Source organism: Larus michahellis, chromosome 2 (genome assembly GCF_964199755.1).
Source record: "Larus michahellis chromosome 2, bLarMic1.1, whole genome shotgun sequence".
Lineage (NCBI taxonomy): Eukaryota > Metazoa > Chordata > Aves > Charadriiformes > Laridae > Larus > Larus michahellis.
This window is the reverse complement of record NC_133897.1, coordinates 160,170,751-160,189,275: the sequence shown is the minus strand read 5'-3', so window position 1 is coordinate 160,189,275 and position 18,525 is coordinate 160,170,751. Positions and strand designations below refer to the sequence as shown.

Here is an 18,525-nt window from a genome sequence, read left to right as displayed (position 1 = left end):
GCATGAAATACAACACACTATGCAATATGGAAACATCCAATACTTGAGTAGTGAGTGTCATCAATTCACAGAATCTTTTAAGTTGGAAAAGACCCTTATGATGATTGAGTCCAACCACTAACCTGAGACTACCAAGTCCACCACTAAACCACATTCTCAAGCACCACATCTACCCATTTTTTAAATACCTCCAGGGATGGCAACTGCACCACTTCCCTGGGCAGCCTGTTCCAGTGCTTGATAACCCTTTCAGTGAAGAAATTTTTCCTGATATCCAATCTAAACCTCCCCTGTGCAATTTGAGGCCGTTTCCTCTTGTCCTATCGCTTGTTCCTTGGGAGAAGAGACTGACTCACACCTGGCTACAACCTCCTTTTAGGTAGTTGTAGAGAGCAGTTCAAGCAATCAAATGGCAGACTATCACGTTAACTAGCAACATTCTGACTTATCAAAATTTAAGGGAAATAAACTTGGAGGCATTCTTTCAATTCTGTCTACCTTTACAAAAGGGAAAAAGGAGAAGTCAGGGAATTATAATCCAGTCAACTTTAATTCCATTCACAGAAAGACACTCTGAAAAAAAAAAATCCAATTTGCAGCCATCTATACAGTAAAGAAGGGGTAAGTAACAGTCAACATGGATTTGTCAAGAACAAATCACATCAACCCAGCCTAAATTATTCCTGTGACAAGGAAATACATTTTGTGAATCCAGATGAAGCAGCATCTGTCATATCTTAACTTCAGTGATGCTGCTGACAAAAAAATACATGAAATTCTCAAAGGGAAGCTAGAAAAACACTGTCAGAAGAACACTCCCCATAAGAAAGATGAAAAAGGATTTGAAAAAAATACAGAAACACTTGTAAATCATCAAACTACAATAACTTATTGAGTGAACTTCTCAAGGCGCCTGTCTGGAATACAGGAGTTTTTGAGTTTCACTAGAGACTCAGATGACAGAGCGGGCTCATCACATTTGCAAAGAACACTAAGCTGGCCAGAGCTGTAGGCACATTTGATGCCTGATTCTTGACAAACTGGAAACAGGACCCGAAAAATCAAGGAAGCAATTTAGGAACGACAAATGCAAAATACCATTTTAAGACAGCTGTACAAATACAAGCCAGACACAGCTGAATGCAGAAAAGAAACTTAGGGTTATGATAAACTGCAGATTCAACAAAAGTCAATGTAGTTATACTGGCATGAAAAAGAAACAATATATTGTGATACATCCCTATCACCCGTGACACCTATGAAGAAATTTTTGCCATCTAATTGGCACTAATAAGCCCTTAGATGAAGCACTGCATCTAGGTGAAGCATCACAGCTGAAGATGGTGATTAACTGGTGCAGTCCTTCAATTATTCAGGGGATGAACAAAGCTTTAGATAAACACCTGTTAAAAAAGACTGAAAGCCATTAAATTATCTAGTCTAGAGCTGCCTAGAAGATATTAGTCTTACAAAGTATAGAAGACAGCTATAAAAAGAAAAGAAATAAATGGTTTTCTTTGTCCAATGGTAATAGGAAAAGCAATAATGGACTTACACCGAAGCAAAGGCTACCTAAGTTAGATGTTAAAAACCCTCTGCTTTTTAAAGTGAGCACACTGCCTAAAGAACTTTTGGATGCTCCGTTCTGACAGCTTTAAGAAGAGACTACAGAAGGAAGAAAAAAGGGAAAAGCAAAGTTGTCGGGAAAAGCTTAACATAGTGCTGGTTTTGCCCTGAAGCAGAGAGATGTCCCATTAAAATCACTCTGCTTTTTCCCACCCCAGTATTCTTCTCACCAATTGCTAAGCAGCGGCTGAGGCACTTCCTGTACTCTTTCCGAGATGTAGAGCCTGCTTTTATCAGCGCGTTACCCCCATACATCTAGACAAGCCCAAAGCACTTTAGCATAATCTACAGCATACTGATTTCTGGACATTTTGAGGTAGCTTTCAAGCTGAAAGTGAAAGTTGTGTATTTCAGAAAAAAACCACCACTTTTTCCACTGTTTTTAAAGTCTTTTTTCTGTTTTATCTAGAAAACTTATCATTTTCAACTGCACTACCAGCTCATCCACTGAAAGTTCCACGAGCAAGCTGAAAAATCACAGTTTATAAAACTATATTCTCAGCAATGACTGAAAACGGAGCAAAATTGTATAATACTAGTCCATTTTAGATGTCCTTCTGTAGAGAATATCCTGTACAGTCAGGTGATAAGAAAGTGACATACAGTCAAAAAACAATTGTGTATAGTCTACTGCCAGAGTCTGAAAGGCAATCCACAAAAAGCAACCATACGTTTTTTTTCCAATACAGTGAGTTATAAAAATGATCATTTCCTTCCCAAGAGACCCTGGAAAATGCTTTAAATGTCTTACCTCTCACTGGTTTGTTTCATGGACTCCTTAATTACAAAACATAAATAGATTTTCTAAAGTTTTTGGAAGACAGGAACCTAATTAGTCCTTACAATGTAATAAAGCATAAAGTCCAAGGGTAAAAAAAAAAAAAAAAGTGAATATGATCTTAGTATTTTCCAGAAGTTCAAATGTTCAAGTCTACAACTGATTCACACAGTTAACTTCCATAAAAACATGTAAAAGAATAGAAACAAAAAGTTTAAAGAACACAAAACATTATGGGAGTGGTCATGAGAATATTAACTCATCTAGCATTTAATATTAACATATTATCTAAAATATACAATTATTTGATTGACAAGATCTTCGAAGATGAAAACTTAATATAACTCTAATAACTGTTTTGCCAGAAGAAAGATTTATTGTACCAAGAAATTGCTTTGTAACAATGAATGACAAATTCAGGCCAAGCAAGTGTCAGGGACTCACTCCCATCGCTCTGGACATTTCACGGTATAGCAGTAAACAATAAAATATCCAGAAAGGACACAATTTTTTTATTTCCTCATGCGTACAACAAAAGAATTTCACCCACTGAAGATAAAGCATTTCTGAAGCATATTCCAGGATTAGCGTTCAGCCGACTGAACATTTAGGGCACAGGACAGCTAACTGTGATAACACTGGTTTGAGTTTGCACTGTCATTTAGTAAAGTATACAATTCCATTTCGTTACAGAAATTTTAAGTTTTTACAGTACACAGTCTAGACTTTTGTATACTATGTATTACAGCACACTCTGTACATAGTCTGTACTTTCCCCTTGCTTAACTGCACTGCTCTTAAACTGTTATTGTTGTTAAGTAAAGAATATTTTATTACTAAGCATCTAAGATATTTTCAAGCATACGTCAAATATAAAAACTATTCAACCTAAAAAAGGACAAAAGTCTTATGAAAGTCCAAGCACTTGCCTGGAATACACTTACAAAGCTTTTATAGAAGTAAACATGTACTTTGGTCATAGTAAATGCTTGCAATCACCCACTGGTAATTTATGGAAGTTTTGCCAGTACACGCATCTTCTGTATTTGTACAATACAGATGGTACAAATAGGAACTTACATTGGTAATATCTTATTTCCATTAATTTTGAAAACAATACAATTCAATCAGCATAAGAACATATAAATCTGTCATGAAATAAAGAAGGAACATATTATCTATTCAGAAGATGTTTGTTCCAGACTGTTTCAAGAAAGTTGGCTCATTTTACCAGCAAGAGAGAGATTGCGCAAGTAAATCACACAAGTTCTCAACTTAACTTCCTAAGGACATACTTTCTCGGATATATTTACGCTGTTTTATCACTCTTATGTAGCCAATATAGTAGAAGAAAAACCGTAACTTTTTAAGCACATCCAGGGTGCATTAAGAAGGTCAGGTTTTTGCAGCAATTCAAGACGAGACAATCAGCATGCATCCCATAAAAGTCTGAGTTATGTTATTTAAAGAGTCTCCCCATAAAAACTGTAGGCTGGATCTGAGCAATATTTTTTTATATATTTGAGCTCCCCAGTCTCTGTGCTACAGCCTGCAATTTTCTCATGTTTCAGATGGGAGGAAGAGGGTGCTGATGCTGATAGTTACCATGTTTTATAGGCAAAGCTATTATATTTCATTATTAGGAAACTATCACGTAGGAAGACATAATATCCTACAAACATAAGACTTTTGTAAAATACACAGTACAGTGTTAATGAGAAGTGTGTGAATGTATGCATGTACTTCACCAAACAAACGCAAAAAGGACAAACACTTCAACTTTTCTAAATAGAAAAGTTTCAAACACTGGATTCATACATGAACTTCACAAACACAGTATTAAAATGATGACAAACAATAATAACAAGATAAGGTTCTCAGCAACAGAAACTGATGATTTAGTTTAGTTATTAATAGTTAAGGTCACCTGACACTTCTCATTTTGAGTTTCATTGGGATGGGATGGATAGCTTCATATTCTGTTTTACTTCATGCCACTTTGATGAAAATTATCCTGAACGCCACACCTGCAGTTGTGTGACAAAGTCCGTAATGGCATGTTGGCTTACAGGCCCCCATTAGTGTGGCTGTAAAACTGCAAGACCAGAGAGCGAGAGCATGAGGTGGGGGAAGCAATACTTAACTACGAATGACCCTAAAAGGTCCGCCTAAAGCAACTTATCCAGCATCACTCAAATTCTAGTACATGCAGACATAGAATTTAGAAGATAATTTAATAACCTACAGGATGGGAAAGAGTGCTTTGTGTAATTCTGGCTCTCTGTACCTTTAACTCCTATAAAAAAAGATAGAGCAGGGATCCTAGAGATGAAATATTTCATGGGGTATTAAATCACTGCTAGCACATAATTCCACATTGGTACATGGAATGAAAGAAGCATCTTATAATAAAGGTAAGTTTCCATCACGTACTTCCAGATTAGCATGCTGCAGAAAGACAGACAAGCAAAATGAGTACTCTACCGGGAATATTAATTCTGGCATTCTTTAATTTCACAGTCTTGACATTTTATACTATTTTTACATATATGTACACTTCAATTCTGCCAAAACCAACTCCTTTTACAAGCCAACACTAACAAATATAAAAATCTTGTTGTTATATCAGGCACTGACTGGTGACATTTCCACTTGGGATACTGCCTGTCTTCTTTTAAATAACAAATGCTGACAACTAACAATAACAGTCACCTTCTCATGCACAGGAAGCCCCACACCGTCACTGATGGTATTATTATTTCACTGCTCCTGAGAAGGAACTGCCCTTCTAAAATGAAGCGTCCTACAAACTAAAGAAAGCACTCGTGGTAAATAATTTAAAATGTGGTAATACTGGATTCTACGTATGTCTGCTATTTTTCAGACGAAAAAGCAATGTTGTACTGTCAAAATACAAAGAAGAATTCACCCTGTCAGCATTTCAAATTGGCTTAAAATGTTTTGTATTCAACTGAGTTTTGTCAACATAGTTTAAGATGAAAGTTTTACTAAATTACGCACCCCATTGTTTTTGACCAGCTGCTCGCTAAAGAAATTTTCTGGACGCTCTCTAAAATAAATTGACAGAAAATTAAAAATGTTTTTAAAAATGGTCTCATGTCCCAAAAAAATGTGACCCCAAGTTCAAAGATTTTAAAACTGTTCACCCCTAGACAGGAAGAATAAGCATAATTCATTCATTCTATCCTAGTCAAATAACCACTATGGATCTAAGCAATACATTTAATTATTTGCACATGAGATAGAGATGTTTTACATGATATCTTGTTACTGAAATTCTGTAAAATGGTTAGAGGGAGAAATTTAGCATGGCCATAAGTTTCTAAGTAAAAGTTTATTGCAATCAGCCTTCAGATTCTGTAAGACTTAAGCCAAAGAAATCTCACTTTTTCCCACGTTTTTTCAGCTTCCTCACCAGCATATGCTACCCTAGCACATGGTTAATAAAAATATCTTCCATGACAGAAAAAGACATTTTGAACTTCATAGACACTGCCAATTTGAAATCTGGTCTACTTCAAAAAAAGATACAATTCAATATATCCACTATTGAATTTCACCTGTTTTCAAGTATCTGTCTATATAAGTAGATTTACAATTATGTTATTAAAAAAAATAATCATTGCTGCTGTAGGAAATAAGCTAACATAATTTACATACACAACACATAAAACTTCATAGGAATTAATTACATGTAACCTGAAGATCAGGTATAAAAGAACATAAATGAAACACAAACAATTGTTTTTTCCAAACCAGTAATCTTCGTGTTTGCTTTTGAGATGTAAATCAACTTAAAAAATGAAATTTAACTTCAGAAGAGAATTTAAGAAGTCAAACAGCTGAATTAAACTTTTGGGGTTTTGTACGATATAGAGCACTAAGTAGAATAAATTCTGCATCCAAACCCAGATATTTGGAAGTCAGGGAAGAAACCCCAGAAGACAGCTGGAGCCTACAGATCTTTCCAAGACTTTAAACTACTCTGAGTCATTCAGTACACAGATTTGTTTCGTTTGAAACCCTGACTTCTGAGCAATCACAGGAGTCCCCACAGCTGAAGCAAAATTTGTTTGTAAGGCTGAAAAAACCCTACAACTCAAGACAGTTGAATCATACTTGAAAGACATCACTGCCTTTGTATCCCAGTGAAGCTTTGAAAGTCAGCTTGGGGATGGAAAATAATCAAGATCTGCTTATAGCCACAATCATAGTTCTTATCTTTTTAAATGTAAGCAGACTACAAATTTGTACTGGCCTGAAATTGAGTTTAAGCTAAAAATATTGTGGAAACTTTTCCAAAGGCTGCCTGACTTTTCATTAGTTTAAAGACATTTACGTCATATATAATTCATTCTCCTCTTCCAGACAATGCCAGTTCCCACCCCAAAGTGGCACATCCGAATAACTAAAGCACATGAAACATTAGTCAGCCACTCCACCTCCTCTACTCTTTTTTGGGGGAGGGGGTTGGTTGTTTGTTTCTTTGCTCATTTATTTCCTTCAGGAGGAGAGGAAAACCTAAAAAAGGCTAAATGTGATGGTAAACTTTCTCCATGTCTGGCAAAATTTCTTTAAGAACACAGGAGGTCAGTGACCTTGGTAACAGACAAGCTGTCAGTGCCAATACACTTTGCTCCTCTTGAGTCAACAGAGGACGACTCCAGCTTTTCTCTTTATTGATTACAGAAGGTACCTAGGGAAATTAGCATAATTAGGCTAAAATTAGCCTTTCTAATACTGTTGAAGAGCCATATAGATTCACCCTCCTCACAGAATTTGACATCTTATTTAAAAAAACGTAATTTTTCTTTTTGGTTACTGAGACAGACAAACACAAATCATCTCCTGATTTAGGAAATCCATCAATCTGCTTTGCTCATAAAAGGCTTCATTAGGAACTGACAGGGATATCAAACAGATTACCATAAGGTGGAGTTCTGTTCAATGACATTTGTTTGGAAGTGACATGTGTCTTGTACATCAAAGTGGAGGCTGGCAGTAACTGTTTGCCGACAAGGATTTTAAACAATTGGGAAGTGATCGCACATCTTGCCATTTGGCAGGCCAGGAAATAAGTTCCCAAGCTATTTCCCTAAGAGATTTTGCCCTGGCATTATTATACAAACAAATCAAAAGAAGCAGGATAGTCTGGCTCAAAGATATTAAAATAAATAAATTCATTAATTTACCTCATTACCCTCAGTAAAGCTGCCCTGTTAGTTTGGAGCATAAGGGGACACTCCTCCCCACCAGCAGAGCAAGAATAAGAAATTCTACTCCACTCTACTACACCCTCCTGACTCCCTAAGCTGCAACTCCTTTTAATTCCATCAACTGGGAATCATGTCCAAAGGAAAGCCCAACAGTTTTACAGAATCCACAATGAACTCTCACGCTGCTAACAATGGCAATATACAAGAAATGCAAACATTACTACTTTACTCATGTAAAAGCAATCATTTTAAGTGAAAACAGACCATATCACCATCCTGGAATTTATGAGATTCCTACTGTACCAGCTGGAAATATACTGGTTAGAAGGGAAGTATGACAGAACTCTAATACTGATTGCACCCATCACTCTATTTGGAAAACTAGACCTCCAAATCTTCATTTTGACACTTTTAGTTATGCCCTTCAAGCCTGGATCTGAATCCTGAAATATTTAAGCTAATAGATGGTGAGGTTGCAATACCAAAAGCTTTGCCTCCTGGCTACTTTTCAGCTAATAGGAATCTTCCTGCGTAGCATCAGTGCTGCGGAGAAGGATGTTATTTCCTCCGTCTCACACCATTGCTCTCGCTGCTGGAGAGGAAGAAAACACTGTCTTACCTACACAATGGCTTCAGGAGATCTGTTTAAAGATTCAAAACACGAATTCATAGAAAAACTTTCCTGTTGTTCCAAAAGAAGTAGTTATTTCTGCAGGGGATGAGCGCAGCCATCAAAAGAATTTTAGAGATTGAAAGGAAACAGTTTTTCTGCCTCCAGCTGGTATCTGTTCTGTGTTTAGGCCCAAATGGTATAACCTGACACATACAGACTCTTCTCAATTCATGTTAACTGGCAGATACTTTGTGACTTCTGAAACTACTTTCCCATAGCAAATAAGCAAAGATTTATTCTGATTTGATTTAGTATCCGAGTTTACTCACAGAATTAGTTCCAAGCACTTGCAGCTTTGGTTCGCCTGATTCCAGAAGCTTGGCCACCATATGGAGGAAACTTTCCACAAATGGTTTTATGCTTTGAGAATGGCAAGCCATTAGAAGTTGGTCCAATGCCTCCATGGCAATTAAAACATACCTGAGAATTAATTAGAGAGACTCACATAAACACATGCTACATTTATCATTACCTCAATTCATTCAATTTAGGTACTTATTATTACAAAAATTAGAAAACAAGGCATGGAAGGTATATATTTTTGCATTATCTAAAAATGGAAGTTACTGGTATTTCCTACATACATCTTTTTTTTTTTTGGGGGGCGGGGGAGGTGGCGGGGCTGGTGTGCAGGGAGTGGAACAGAGAATTTTTAGAACAGGTATCGTAATACTTGGTAACAGAGTAAATATAGTTCAGTTTTCTTTTCTAGCACATTTTCCAGCTATAAATCCCAGGTTTCTAGTCTACAGCCCCTCTGTCTATCCAAATCCCAGTATGAAAAGCAAACAACTCATTCATGCTCCTGCAGAGTCAGACAACTTGCTAAGTAAATGAAAAAGAGTAAAGAAAAGCAGGGAACAAAATTAACTACCCTAAAGAATGGCCATTAACCCATTCTATGAAGTTATAAAAATAGCTTTTGACATCATGAAGGCCAATAATGATGGCCTACGATGGATATTGCCACCTCCTAGTCTCAGTATTCTCCTACTCCATTTCCACATTCTTTAAAATCTTCTCTCTCTTTTGACTCTACTTTCAAATTTCTATCTCAAACAGGACTTAGGAGTATGACAGAGTTTTATAGTTCACATTTAAATACAATTTAGCCAAAAGGGCTGAAAAGAAAGCTATCCCCACACTTCCCAATACCCTGAATGACATTCAAGGGCGTACTGGGTTTACACGGCAAGGTTTTGGTAGTGGAGAGGAGGCTGCAGGGGTGGCTTCTGTGAGAAGACACCAGAAGCTGCTCCCATGTCAGACAGAGCCAGATCCAGCTGGCTCCAAGATGGACCCACCACTGCCCAAAGCTGAGCCCATAAGAAATGCTGGTAGCACCCCCGTGAGAGCATATTTAAAAATGAGTAAAAAACATTGCACAGCACCTGTGAGAAAGGAGGAAAAAAAAAAAGTGACAAACAACTATGGAGACACTAAGGCTGATGAAGACAGAGGGGGAGGAGGTGCTTCAGGCACTGAAGCAGAGATTCCCCTGCAGCCCATAAGACCATGGTGACACAGGTTGTCCCCCTGCAGCCAATGGAGAACCACAGCGGAGCAGATATCGACACTGCAGCCCGTGGAGAACTCTACGCTGGAGCAGGTGGATGTGCCCTGAAGGAAGCTGCAGCTCATGGAAAGGCCACACTGGATAAGGCTCCTGGCAGGAGCTGAAGCCCATGGAAAGAAGCCCATGCTGGAAAGGTTTTCTGACAGGACCTGTGACCTATGGGGGACACATGCCAGAGCAGTCTGTTCCTGAAGGACAGTATCCTGTGGAAAAGATCCATGCTGGAGCAGTTTGTGAAGAACTCAACCCGTAGGAAGGACCGATGTTGGAGAAGTTTGTGAAAGACTGTATCCTGTGGGAGGGACCCCACGCTGGAGCAGGGGAAGAGCGTGAGGAGGAAGGAGGGATAGAGATGAAGTGTTATGAGCTGACCGCAACCCCAATTCCCTGTCCCCCTGCATTGCTTGGGAGGGAAGAGGTAGACGATTCAGGAGTGAAGTTGAGCGTGGGAAGAAGGGCAGCGAGTGAGGAGAGGGTGTTTTTAGCTTTGTTTTTATTTATTAGTATCTTACTCTGTTCTTAACTGGCAATAAACTAAATTAATCTTCCCCAAATCAAGTCTGTTTTGTCCATGACAGTAATTGACGAGTGATCTCCCTGTTCTTATCTCAATCTACTGCCTTTTCCATCTTATTTTCTCCTCCTGTCCTGCCAAGTAGAGGGAGTGAGGTAGCGGCTGGGTGGGCACCTGGCAGCCAGCCAAGGTTAACTCACCACAAAGGGACTGGGTTGGTCTTATGTCCTAAATGCAATCAGAAGAAATAATGAAATGCATCTACCTGGCATCTATTTTTATGCTGTGACTTATTTTCTTACCCATAGCGATGTCTGACGACATCTCTGCTCAGTCTCTCTGCCAGGTAAGCGCCAATTCGATCCAGCTTTTCTGGTGCAGAAACTGCATAGAAAGTTAGCTTCTCCATATCAGCTTTAACAAGACCATCCTAAACACAGACACACAAAATACAGAATAAAAAAATTTACACAAAGTATAAAGCTTTTGAAGTTTGTTTCCTTCTGTCTACTCAACATTTAATGATCCGAGCCATACAGATGCGAATAAGCTACTAAAAAAACCCAAAAAACTTTTGAGCAAAATTGTCAATAGCTTGTCTGCAAAAATCAGTAATATAAAAAAAATTAAGTCAAATATTTTTTAAAGAAATTAAGCAACTATCTTCCCCCATCTTTTTTTTTTCTTTGGCGGGGGCGGAACAAGTACTCCAAAAGAAAGTATTTAGTGAGATATATCATCAGCTCTAAGACACACTTTTTCCCAACTGGTACAATGTAATTTTTTTCTTTTCCCATTCCCCCCAAAAAAGTATATTTCATGCATAATTCTGACGCTATATAGAAACAAGACTGTAGTTTAAATATTTTATTTCATCAGTGTCATATCTTAGACAAGGCTGACATAGGGGTACCTGAAGGCTAGTTGTTAGAACTAGAACAAAGATTAACATATTAGTTCCAACGTGAACTGCGATATGGATGCCCTCAGATGAGGTTGTAATTATAACTATCAGGTAAGAAGGATAAAGCTTTTTGTCTTCTTTTTTCCTTTTTCCCTAGAAGTGCACAAAAACATTGTCTTTTTCAAATAAATGACTTTGAAGCTTTTAACACACTCTTTATTATTAATGCATTTTATCAAGCACGTCTTCTTATATTTTAGAAAAGGCCTGTGACTCAGTGCAACATCATGGACTGGCTTGTGTCCTGCACCAAGCCAATGAATATTAAGAAAAGCAGAGACTAAGGAGTGCCAACTCCCAGCTACTGAGTGAAATTAAAGCTACAAGACTACAAATGTAGCAATTCCAGGTGTTTCTACACCTGTATCAAACAAGCAGATTAAAACAAATAAATCTGTAAAACCGTATCATTCCATGCTTTCAACATACCGTATACAGAGAAAACATTTTCTTTGAAGCTAGTAACATACACTAATATAGTAAGTAGCACATATTTTAAAGAAAAGCCCACATACTTTATAAGATGTAAGCCAAACGTTACACAAATGCTGGCTGTTCTACTTACTTCTACTATAATAAAAGATAACGAAGTCTGGTAACACATTTTAAAAAATACAGCAGAAGAAATATAAGCTCTCAATTAGTTTGAACCACTGTGTGATTATGTATTGATAAAGGCATTACTAAATGGTTAACGCAGAAGTTACTTATTTTCACAGAGAGTAAGAGCTGAGCTGTAATACAGCTCAAAGAATGTTCAAGTGAAATGAAAAAAATTGGAGATTAATAACTGGAGAAATTAAAAACCAACAATAATAAAACACGTCTTTGGATCACAACACTCTACCAGAACTATAATAACTTACACAGTCAATATGTCAAGAGTTAGAAAATTAAAATTTTGCAGAAAACCAGAATATGTTCATACCTGCACACATAACAAAACAAGTCTTTGTGTTTCTAATTAAATCTCTGTTTCTCTGAACAAAAGATAACAATTTCACTTTCAATATGCAGAGCCTTGCTTTGCAAAGGGAATTAGAACAGATGATCTGCTGAGTTCCCTTTCCAGCTAAATTATTCTGCTAACCTCTATTAAAGCTATAAAGCGCTAAAGCAGAATTTACAGTAAAATGTTAAAATTGAAAATAAAAAATTTTAAAAAATTGCTAAAGCATTAGTTACTAACCAAAAATTTTCAAATGGCCATCCCTTAAAATTTTAAAGTCATCACTCACTTTTGGATCTTCAGGAAATATGTTATCTACCAGGCGCTTGTAGCGAGGTCGCAAAGCAGCACAGCAACAGCACACTCCTGCAAGGAGATTTACCCAACAGAATTTAGAATTAAGTTTTAGGAACTCCAGTATCTTCATTTGAAGTGACTAGCTGACAAGCAAGAGGAAAAAGGTATAGTGAATTCAGCCGCCTGTTACTATCAGCAATAAAGCAAAATTAAGGTAATTGAAAATAACTGAGAAATAAAATAAGCAAAACTACTATTATAATGTTATACATGAGAAAATATGCAAGCATCTTGGGTACTAGAAACATACCTGTTATCCCGCCATACTTAAAAACATGCAGAAAAATCAAGAAATTTCATAATTTAGTAATATTAAAACAACGCCACTTCATTTGCTGTTTTATCTTCATTCAAGAATGACCATTTCAAACCATAACTAAACGTGCATTATGTTCACTTTTCTACAAAAAAAGAGCCAACTATGATATCTTCTGTTCTACAGGCATCGCTCTAAAGCAATATAAACCGTAATATACAAAACAAGGTCTCCCTTCGTTATCCTGCTATTTTACTGGGCATTGGACAAAAGACACTCACTTGGAGAAAGGAATTTTTCTTATCTCATTTCTGCTCTACTACTAATACTGTACTCATATAATCAGAACAATACATGTAACTTGCAATTTTATTCATTTAAAAAGAGTCATACTGCCTGCTCTAAAAAGATAGAAACCTACAAAGTACGGTTTGGTTTTTTTAGCACTCAGGACTACTAGATCTTTGGGATAATTCCAGTTTATATTAAAAAAATAGCACCTGAAGTAAAAACTCGGCACAGAAAGAAAACTAAAAGTTTCTAGATATCTACCCAGCTGTTCTATCAGAGCAGATTTATTCCCAAGGAATTTAAATATTTTGGCAAATTGGGTTTTAAATGTTTCAGTGGACGTATTATCAGACTAACTCAACGGTCAGGTCTCAGATCAACATTAAGCAGCTCTGATGCACACGAGTCACTAAGTAGAAAACAATACACTGAATAATAATATATCAAGTATGCATGCAGATCAGTGGCTTTCTGGTCTTTCAAATCTCAACACCTAGAGCATTCAAAATAGCTAAATATCTTATAAATATCATATCAAAGGTATCAATTTATGTACTCCAAAAAATCATAAAACACTTTGCTAACAGCAGTAAAAGCTGCAAAAGCTTTCACTGCAAATCAAAACAGGGAAAAGAATAAAGGGTATCTTGCCAGTAACTCTGATGATTACAATTTATCTGCAAAATTTTTCAGGCTATGAAGAAATACTAGACAAATACACTAGTATTTATTTAAGATACCCAAGTTACCTTAGGGTTTTTTAACCATATTTATCAGAACATCTGGGAGATTCATGACAAAGACTTTCCCACATGGCCCAAACCATGACAACTTGTTTTTATTACAAGACTCTACACGAGTAGACATCCTCCCTCTATTCCACCTGTTTTCTACTACTACTTGTCTTTTGGACGAAAAAAAAATATGTTCTGCTCATAGTCTGACAATTTAATTATTGCAATTTATTTAATCAAAAACAATTATGAAAGCTAGATCTATGATAGTAAACCCCCACTTTAACGCAGAAGGGGAAAATCCTTGCAAAAACCCACAAATTACATCCTCAAACGGTGTTTTAAAACTGTGTTAATTACATAAATTTAACATAAAACCTGGCTACAGTTACTCCTTTGAGAAGGATAAAAAATATCAGGTAACTGTACCAACTCATTCTGTCAGCCTTACCAGATGGTTTCAGTTAATGGAAACTCAATATTGTTCAAATACGGCATTTCAAGTTTATGGCACACAGTGAATTTTGACATAAAAAAAAAAAAGGCCTAACAATAAGTATATTGCATAAAATTTGACAATTTTCTCTTCTCCCCATCCTGGATTTTCAGTAGTATCTTTACATTGTTATGTATTTAATTATAGCACAGTTTAGATGAAAAAAACCAAACCAAACTAAACCAAACTTTTCAAAGTATTCTCTATCATCAAAATATAAAACTACAATTGATATGAATGTTAATGTCATTAAAAGAACTTCCTAAATTAATCAGAACATTCAAGTATGAGAAAGCAAGAGTTAACTGATGAAAGCTCTCAGCCTCCAAAGATATTTTTGAGTAGAGAAATTTAAACACAACACGATCAGAAAAAAAATTAAGTGACAGGCTCTCCAAAGAACACAGAAAAAAAAAGAAAGCCAAAAGCAAAACCCAAAACAATTAACAGTCATGAGACAGATTTTCTGGAAAAACTATTAATCATTGTTTAGTGTTTTGATATAACAAAGAAAGATTAATAAAAATATAGGAACATAGGAATAGATTTAAAAAGAAAATGAATATAAAAAAAAAAACAACCAAACCCTGCACAAAAATCAAGTCTTAACAATATACATTAAAAATAGATTGAACTTAATAAAATAAAAGAAAGGAACATCTCACTATGTAGACCAGAAAAGATGAATTTGTAAAAGATGGATAGAAGCTGAGCAACTGAAAACACATTCTCTACTTCTTGAATCCAAACTGAACCCAGAGAAAAGCTGATCTAAATAAACACATTCACTTCACACAAATAAGCTGTTTTGTAGGTCTACCGAACACAGTCACTAAGCCAGGTAAAAAGATCCTGTTCCATTTTATGCAGTTTTATCGACGAAAAATCCTATGGCAATTCCCTTTCAATGTCAGGCAAAATTTGCATTTTAATGGTCTCCCCCTAGAAGACATCTTTACGTCATATTATACAAGTAAATATAAAGGCTAAAGCATTATCTACAGAGAAGTTCACACTGTTACATGATAGTCAACATCAAAGATTTTAAAATACTTATTGTTTACTTCTCCAATGGTGGGATTTTCCAAGTTCAAACATGCATGTTCTCTCCTGCTACAGGAGTCCTGTAATCTGCATTTTCCATGTTAAGACTGTACATATTTACCAGCTGTACGGGTACTTCTTTTTACACACACTTATTCTACACAACAGCAGTAAGAAGAAACAGTCCACGTTATCAGAAAATGGTAATTTCACCTACCCAAACACATACATGGTCTTGGTTCAAAAGCAGAATTATAATCATAGGTTTTTTCTTGCTCAACAGTTGGAACTTGAACATACTGCCTCATCCTCTCCTTTTTCAGAAATTTGGGACTCTCTCCTTTTTCGGAAATTTCCCCTCTCACACTAGCATAGAAGCAGTTGCTTCACACGAGGGCTCTGCGATACTGTAAGCTTATCTGATTAGCTCCGTGACATCTACATAAAGCCACCAAACACGTGAAAAACTTCAGTATCAAATTCTGTTAACGAGGCCAGGCACAAGAAAAGAGAAAAGAAAAGATACACTGTCAATGCGTGATTCACAGCTCATCAGATGAAACCGCACAGAGCCCGTTTCCTTACATCAGCTTCCCTGGAACACGCAGTTCATTATTTCTGTGACTAGATGCAAAATATGGGTATAGTTTCAGAAAAAAAAAAGCTATGTTCAGTGAGCTGCCACATATCACCACAGAGTGATAAATATTTTAGCAAAACCTACTCACTTGATCTTGTTGAAGAATAATCAGAAAAAAGTTATTTAAGTCAGACTGCTGACCAAAAAGGCTTTTTAAACAGAAGAGTGTATCTCCAAGATTAGAGAAGCACTTTAAAACTTAATAGGTTAATGAAATTAACATTATCTCTAATAGTACTTCAGAATTTAAGCAGCAAGGATTACAGAACTTAAATCCGTAGCATCCTTAGTCACACAGATTATGATACATCAGGCAGAGAATCAATATTGAGTTAAGCAACTCTGAAGTCACTTTCTGGTTTCCCACTACTTCTCATCATTTTATCGCTTTAATTCCTACATTACATCCACTTGGGTAACACAAATACAGGATTTTCATATAGCTATTTTAATAAACCCTGGAGTTTAGTACTGTTATATAAAGTACTGTTTTTAATAAACTCATAACTAATAATTTCTACTGCATAACAATTTTGTACCAATTCTAGACTTAAGGGACTAGTGCTAATAAACTAGCGTTTACTGCCAATAAATTCAGTGAAAACACTCAGCTGCACAGAAACTATCGCCACGTAGTTTACTTAAAGAAACCCTACAGTGCGAATTAGAAAAATACACATTACAATAAAGTTTTATTTCAAATGAGTTTATCTGAATATTCACTGCTACATCTTACTTATACAGAATTACAGAAACCCAAAACCTTCAAGCTGGCTTTAAACATAAAACACCAAGGTCTGCCCATGAAGCTTAAAATTGCCAGATTATTTTCCTCTTTATCAAAACCCAGCAAAACAGAAAGCAAATGGATCGAATTATTTATCTAATGCTAGAATTTCTGCCAAAATTTTTTCATGCTGCCTAATATTGTTGTCTACTGTTTGCAGAACACTAACAACCTGAACGAAGACTTCATGTTCACTCACTGAATATTTGTATTATGTCCCAAGCTTGAATATAGTTGTCCATATCTTTGCTGTCTATCTTCCAAGATTCATAAAAAAAAATAAATATCCTATTCTATAAATATTAGCGTAATTATCATAAAAGTTCAAATCTACAGATAAATGTGTGTTTTGTTACTATCAGGAAAGAAACTGTGCAATATTAAAATTACATTTGGTTGCTCAATGTACTTAAAATATTACTATGTAAAAATTGAGTACTTCTATACATTTAATTTTACTTATTTTCCTATATCTAAGATGAGAAATATAAACAAAATGATTTTTTTTTTCCAAATATCCAGAGAAAAGTGCATAAAATAACACTTCAACAACTACACTAACAATACCGGGTTAGTTCTAAACCATTAACATCAGTTGACGCATTTAATTCAGAACTAAAATTGTTTCCAAGGGCATTCCCCTTCCACTATAAAAAAAAAAACAGATCAAGTATTTTGGAACAAGAAAATTATTCTGACCATATAAGGGTGTTAATTAAAAATATTATTCAACCTGCTATAAAAAGAACGGCTGCTGTAGGGACATGCTCATCAGCCATTGCAGCGTCCCTGTAACGCACTCCCAGAGAGAACAGAGGACTCATCGTTGACACAGCCTGAAGTCCCAGCCCCAGATAAGCCTCTCCTCCACCTCCCGCCCTACTGCCGTTCGACTTTGAAAGAACTGATTTCTAGCCGCTCTCCACCAAAATGCAGCAAAGAAAAGGTCCAACATGCAGTGAAATTCCTGTCTTGAGAACACAATGTTCATCTTGATGTCAACTTCTGACCCCTGTGACAGCAGAACCTCAGTAACGGCCAATGTGGAAAATTCCATCTACTACCTAAGTTTGGCAATTTTACATTTATTTTTAAAAAATATTTTGGTGCTCAGTTAATTTGAAACAAATGAAAAAAAATAATAATTGAAAAAACCCAACTTTCTCCCAAGAATTTATTCTTAGAGTAAAGCTAATTATAAAGCTTGTTCTGGTGCAATATGACTCAAGGTGTGTTGTTCTGTACTTGAGTCGACATGGAGAGATGCATAGCATGCTACAGTGAAAAGCATGCAAAAATAATCTGAATATAAGCTTTTTGTGAAAATGAGAAAGGACAATGCATGTCAAGCTACTACTTAAGAAGCGGGAACGAGAAAAATCTAGTCAAATAAGGCTTACCACTAAGCTTCTTCAATGAAGTATTCTTTTCAGAACCATTAGCAATTAAAACAAATCCCCCGGGAAGATATTATCTTTGGGACAGTGCCTTTTAAAGACTTCTAATCCATTAAAAGGAAGTTTTCCATTACATCAAGTTCTCCAGTTGCATTCTTTTCACAAGTTCCACCGCCTGCAGTGTTTCCATACTGTCTCTTCTTTCT

General features: G+C 36.2%; 1 protein-coding gene across 14 annotated transcripts in view; it reads right to left on the bottom strand.

Annotated features, from left to right (window-relative positions):
* EFR3A (EFR3 homolog A) overlaps window positions 1–18,525 on the bottom strand; it is an 81,924-nt gene that overhangs the window by 47,893 nt on the left and 15,506 nt on the right. For 10 of the 14 annotated variants that reach the window (XM_074577842.1, XM_074577840.1, XM_074577846.1 and 7 more), the window contains 3 exons: window positions 12,607–12,683; window positions 10,707–10,834; window positions 8,584–8,734 (listed from right to left, as the gene is read on the bottom strand). In XM_074577842.1, the coding sequence (XP_074433943.1) occupies window positions 8,584–8,734; window positions 10,707–10,834; window positions 12,607–12,683 (356 nt within the window). Of the gene's footprint in view, window positions 1–8,583; window positions 8,735–10,706; window positions 10,835–12,606; window positions 12,684–15,712; window positions 15,845–18,525 lie in introns of those variants that run through there. The other 4 variants (XM_074577838.1, XM_074577839.1, XM_074577835.1 and 1 more) reach the window with 1 other exon arrangement.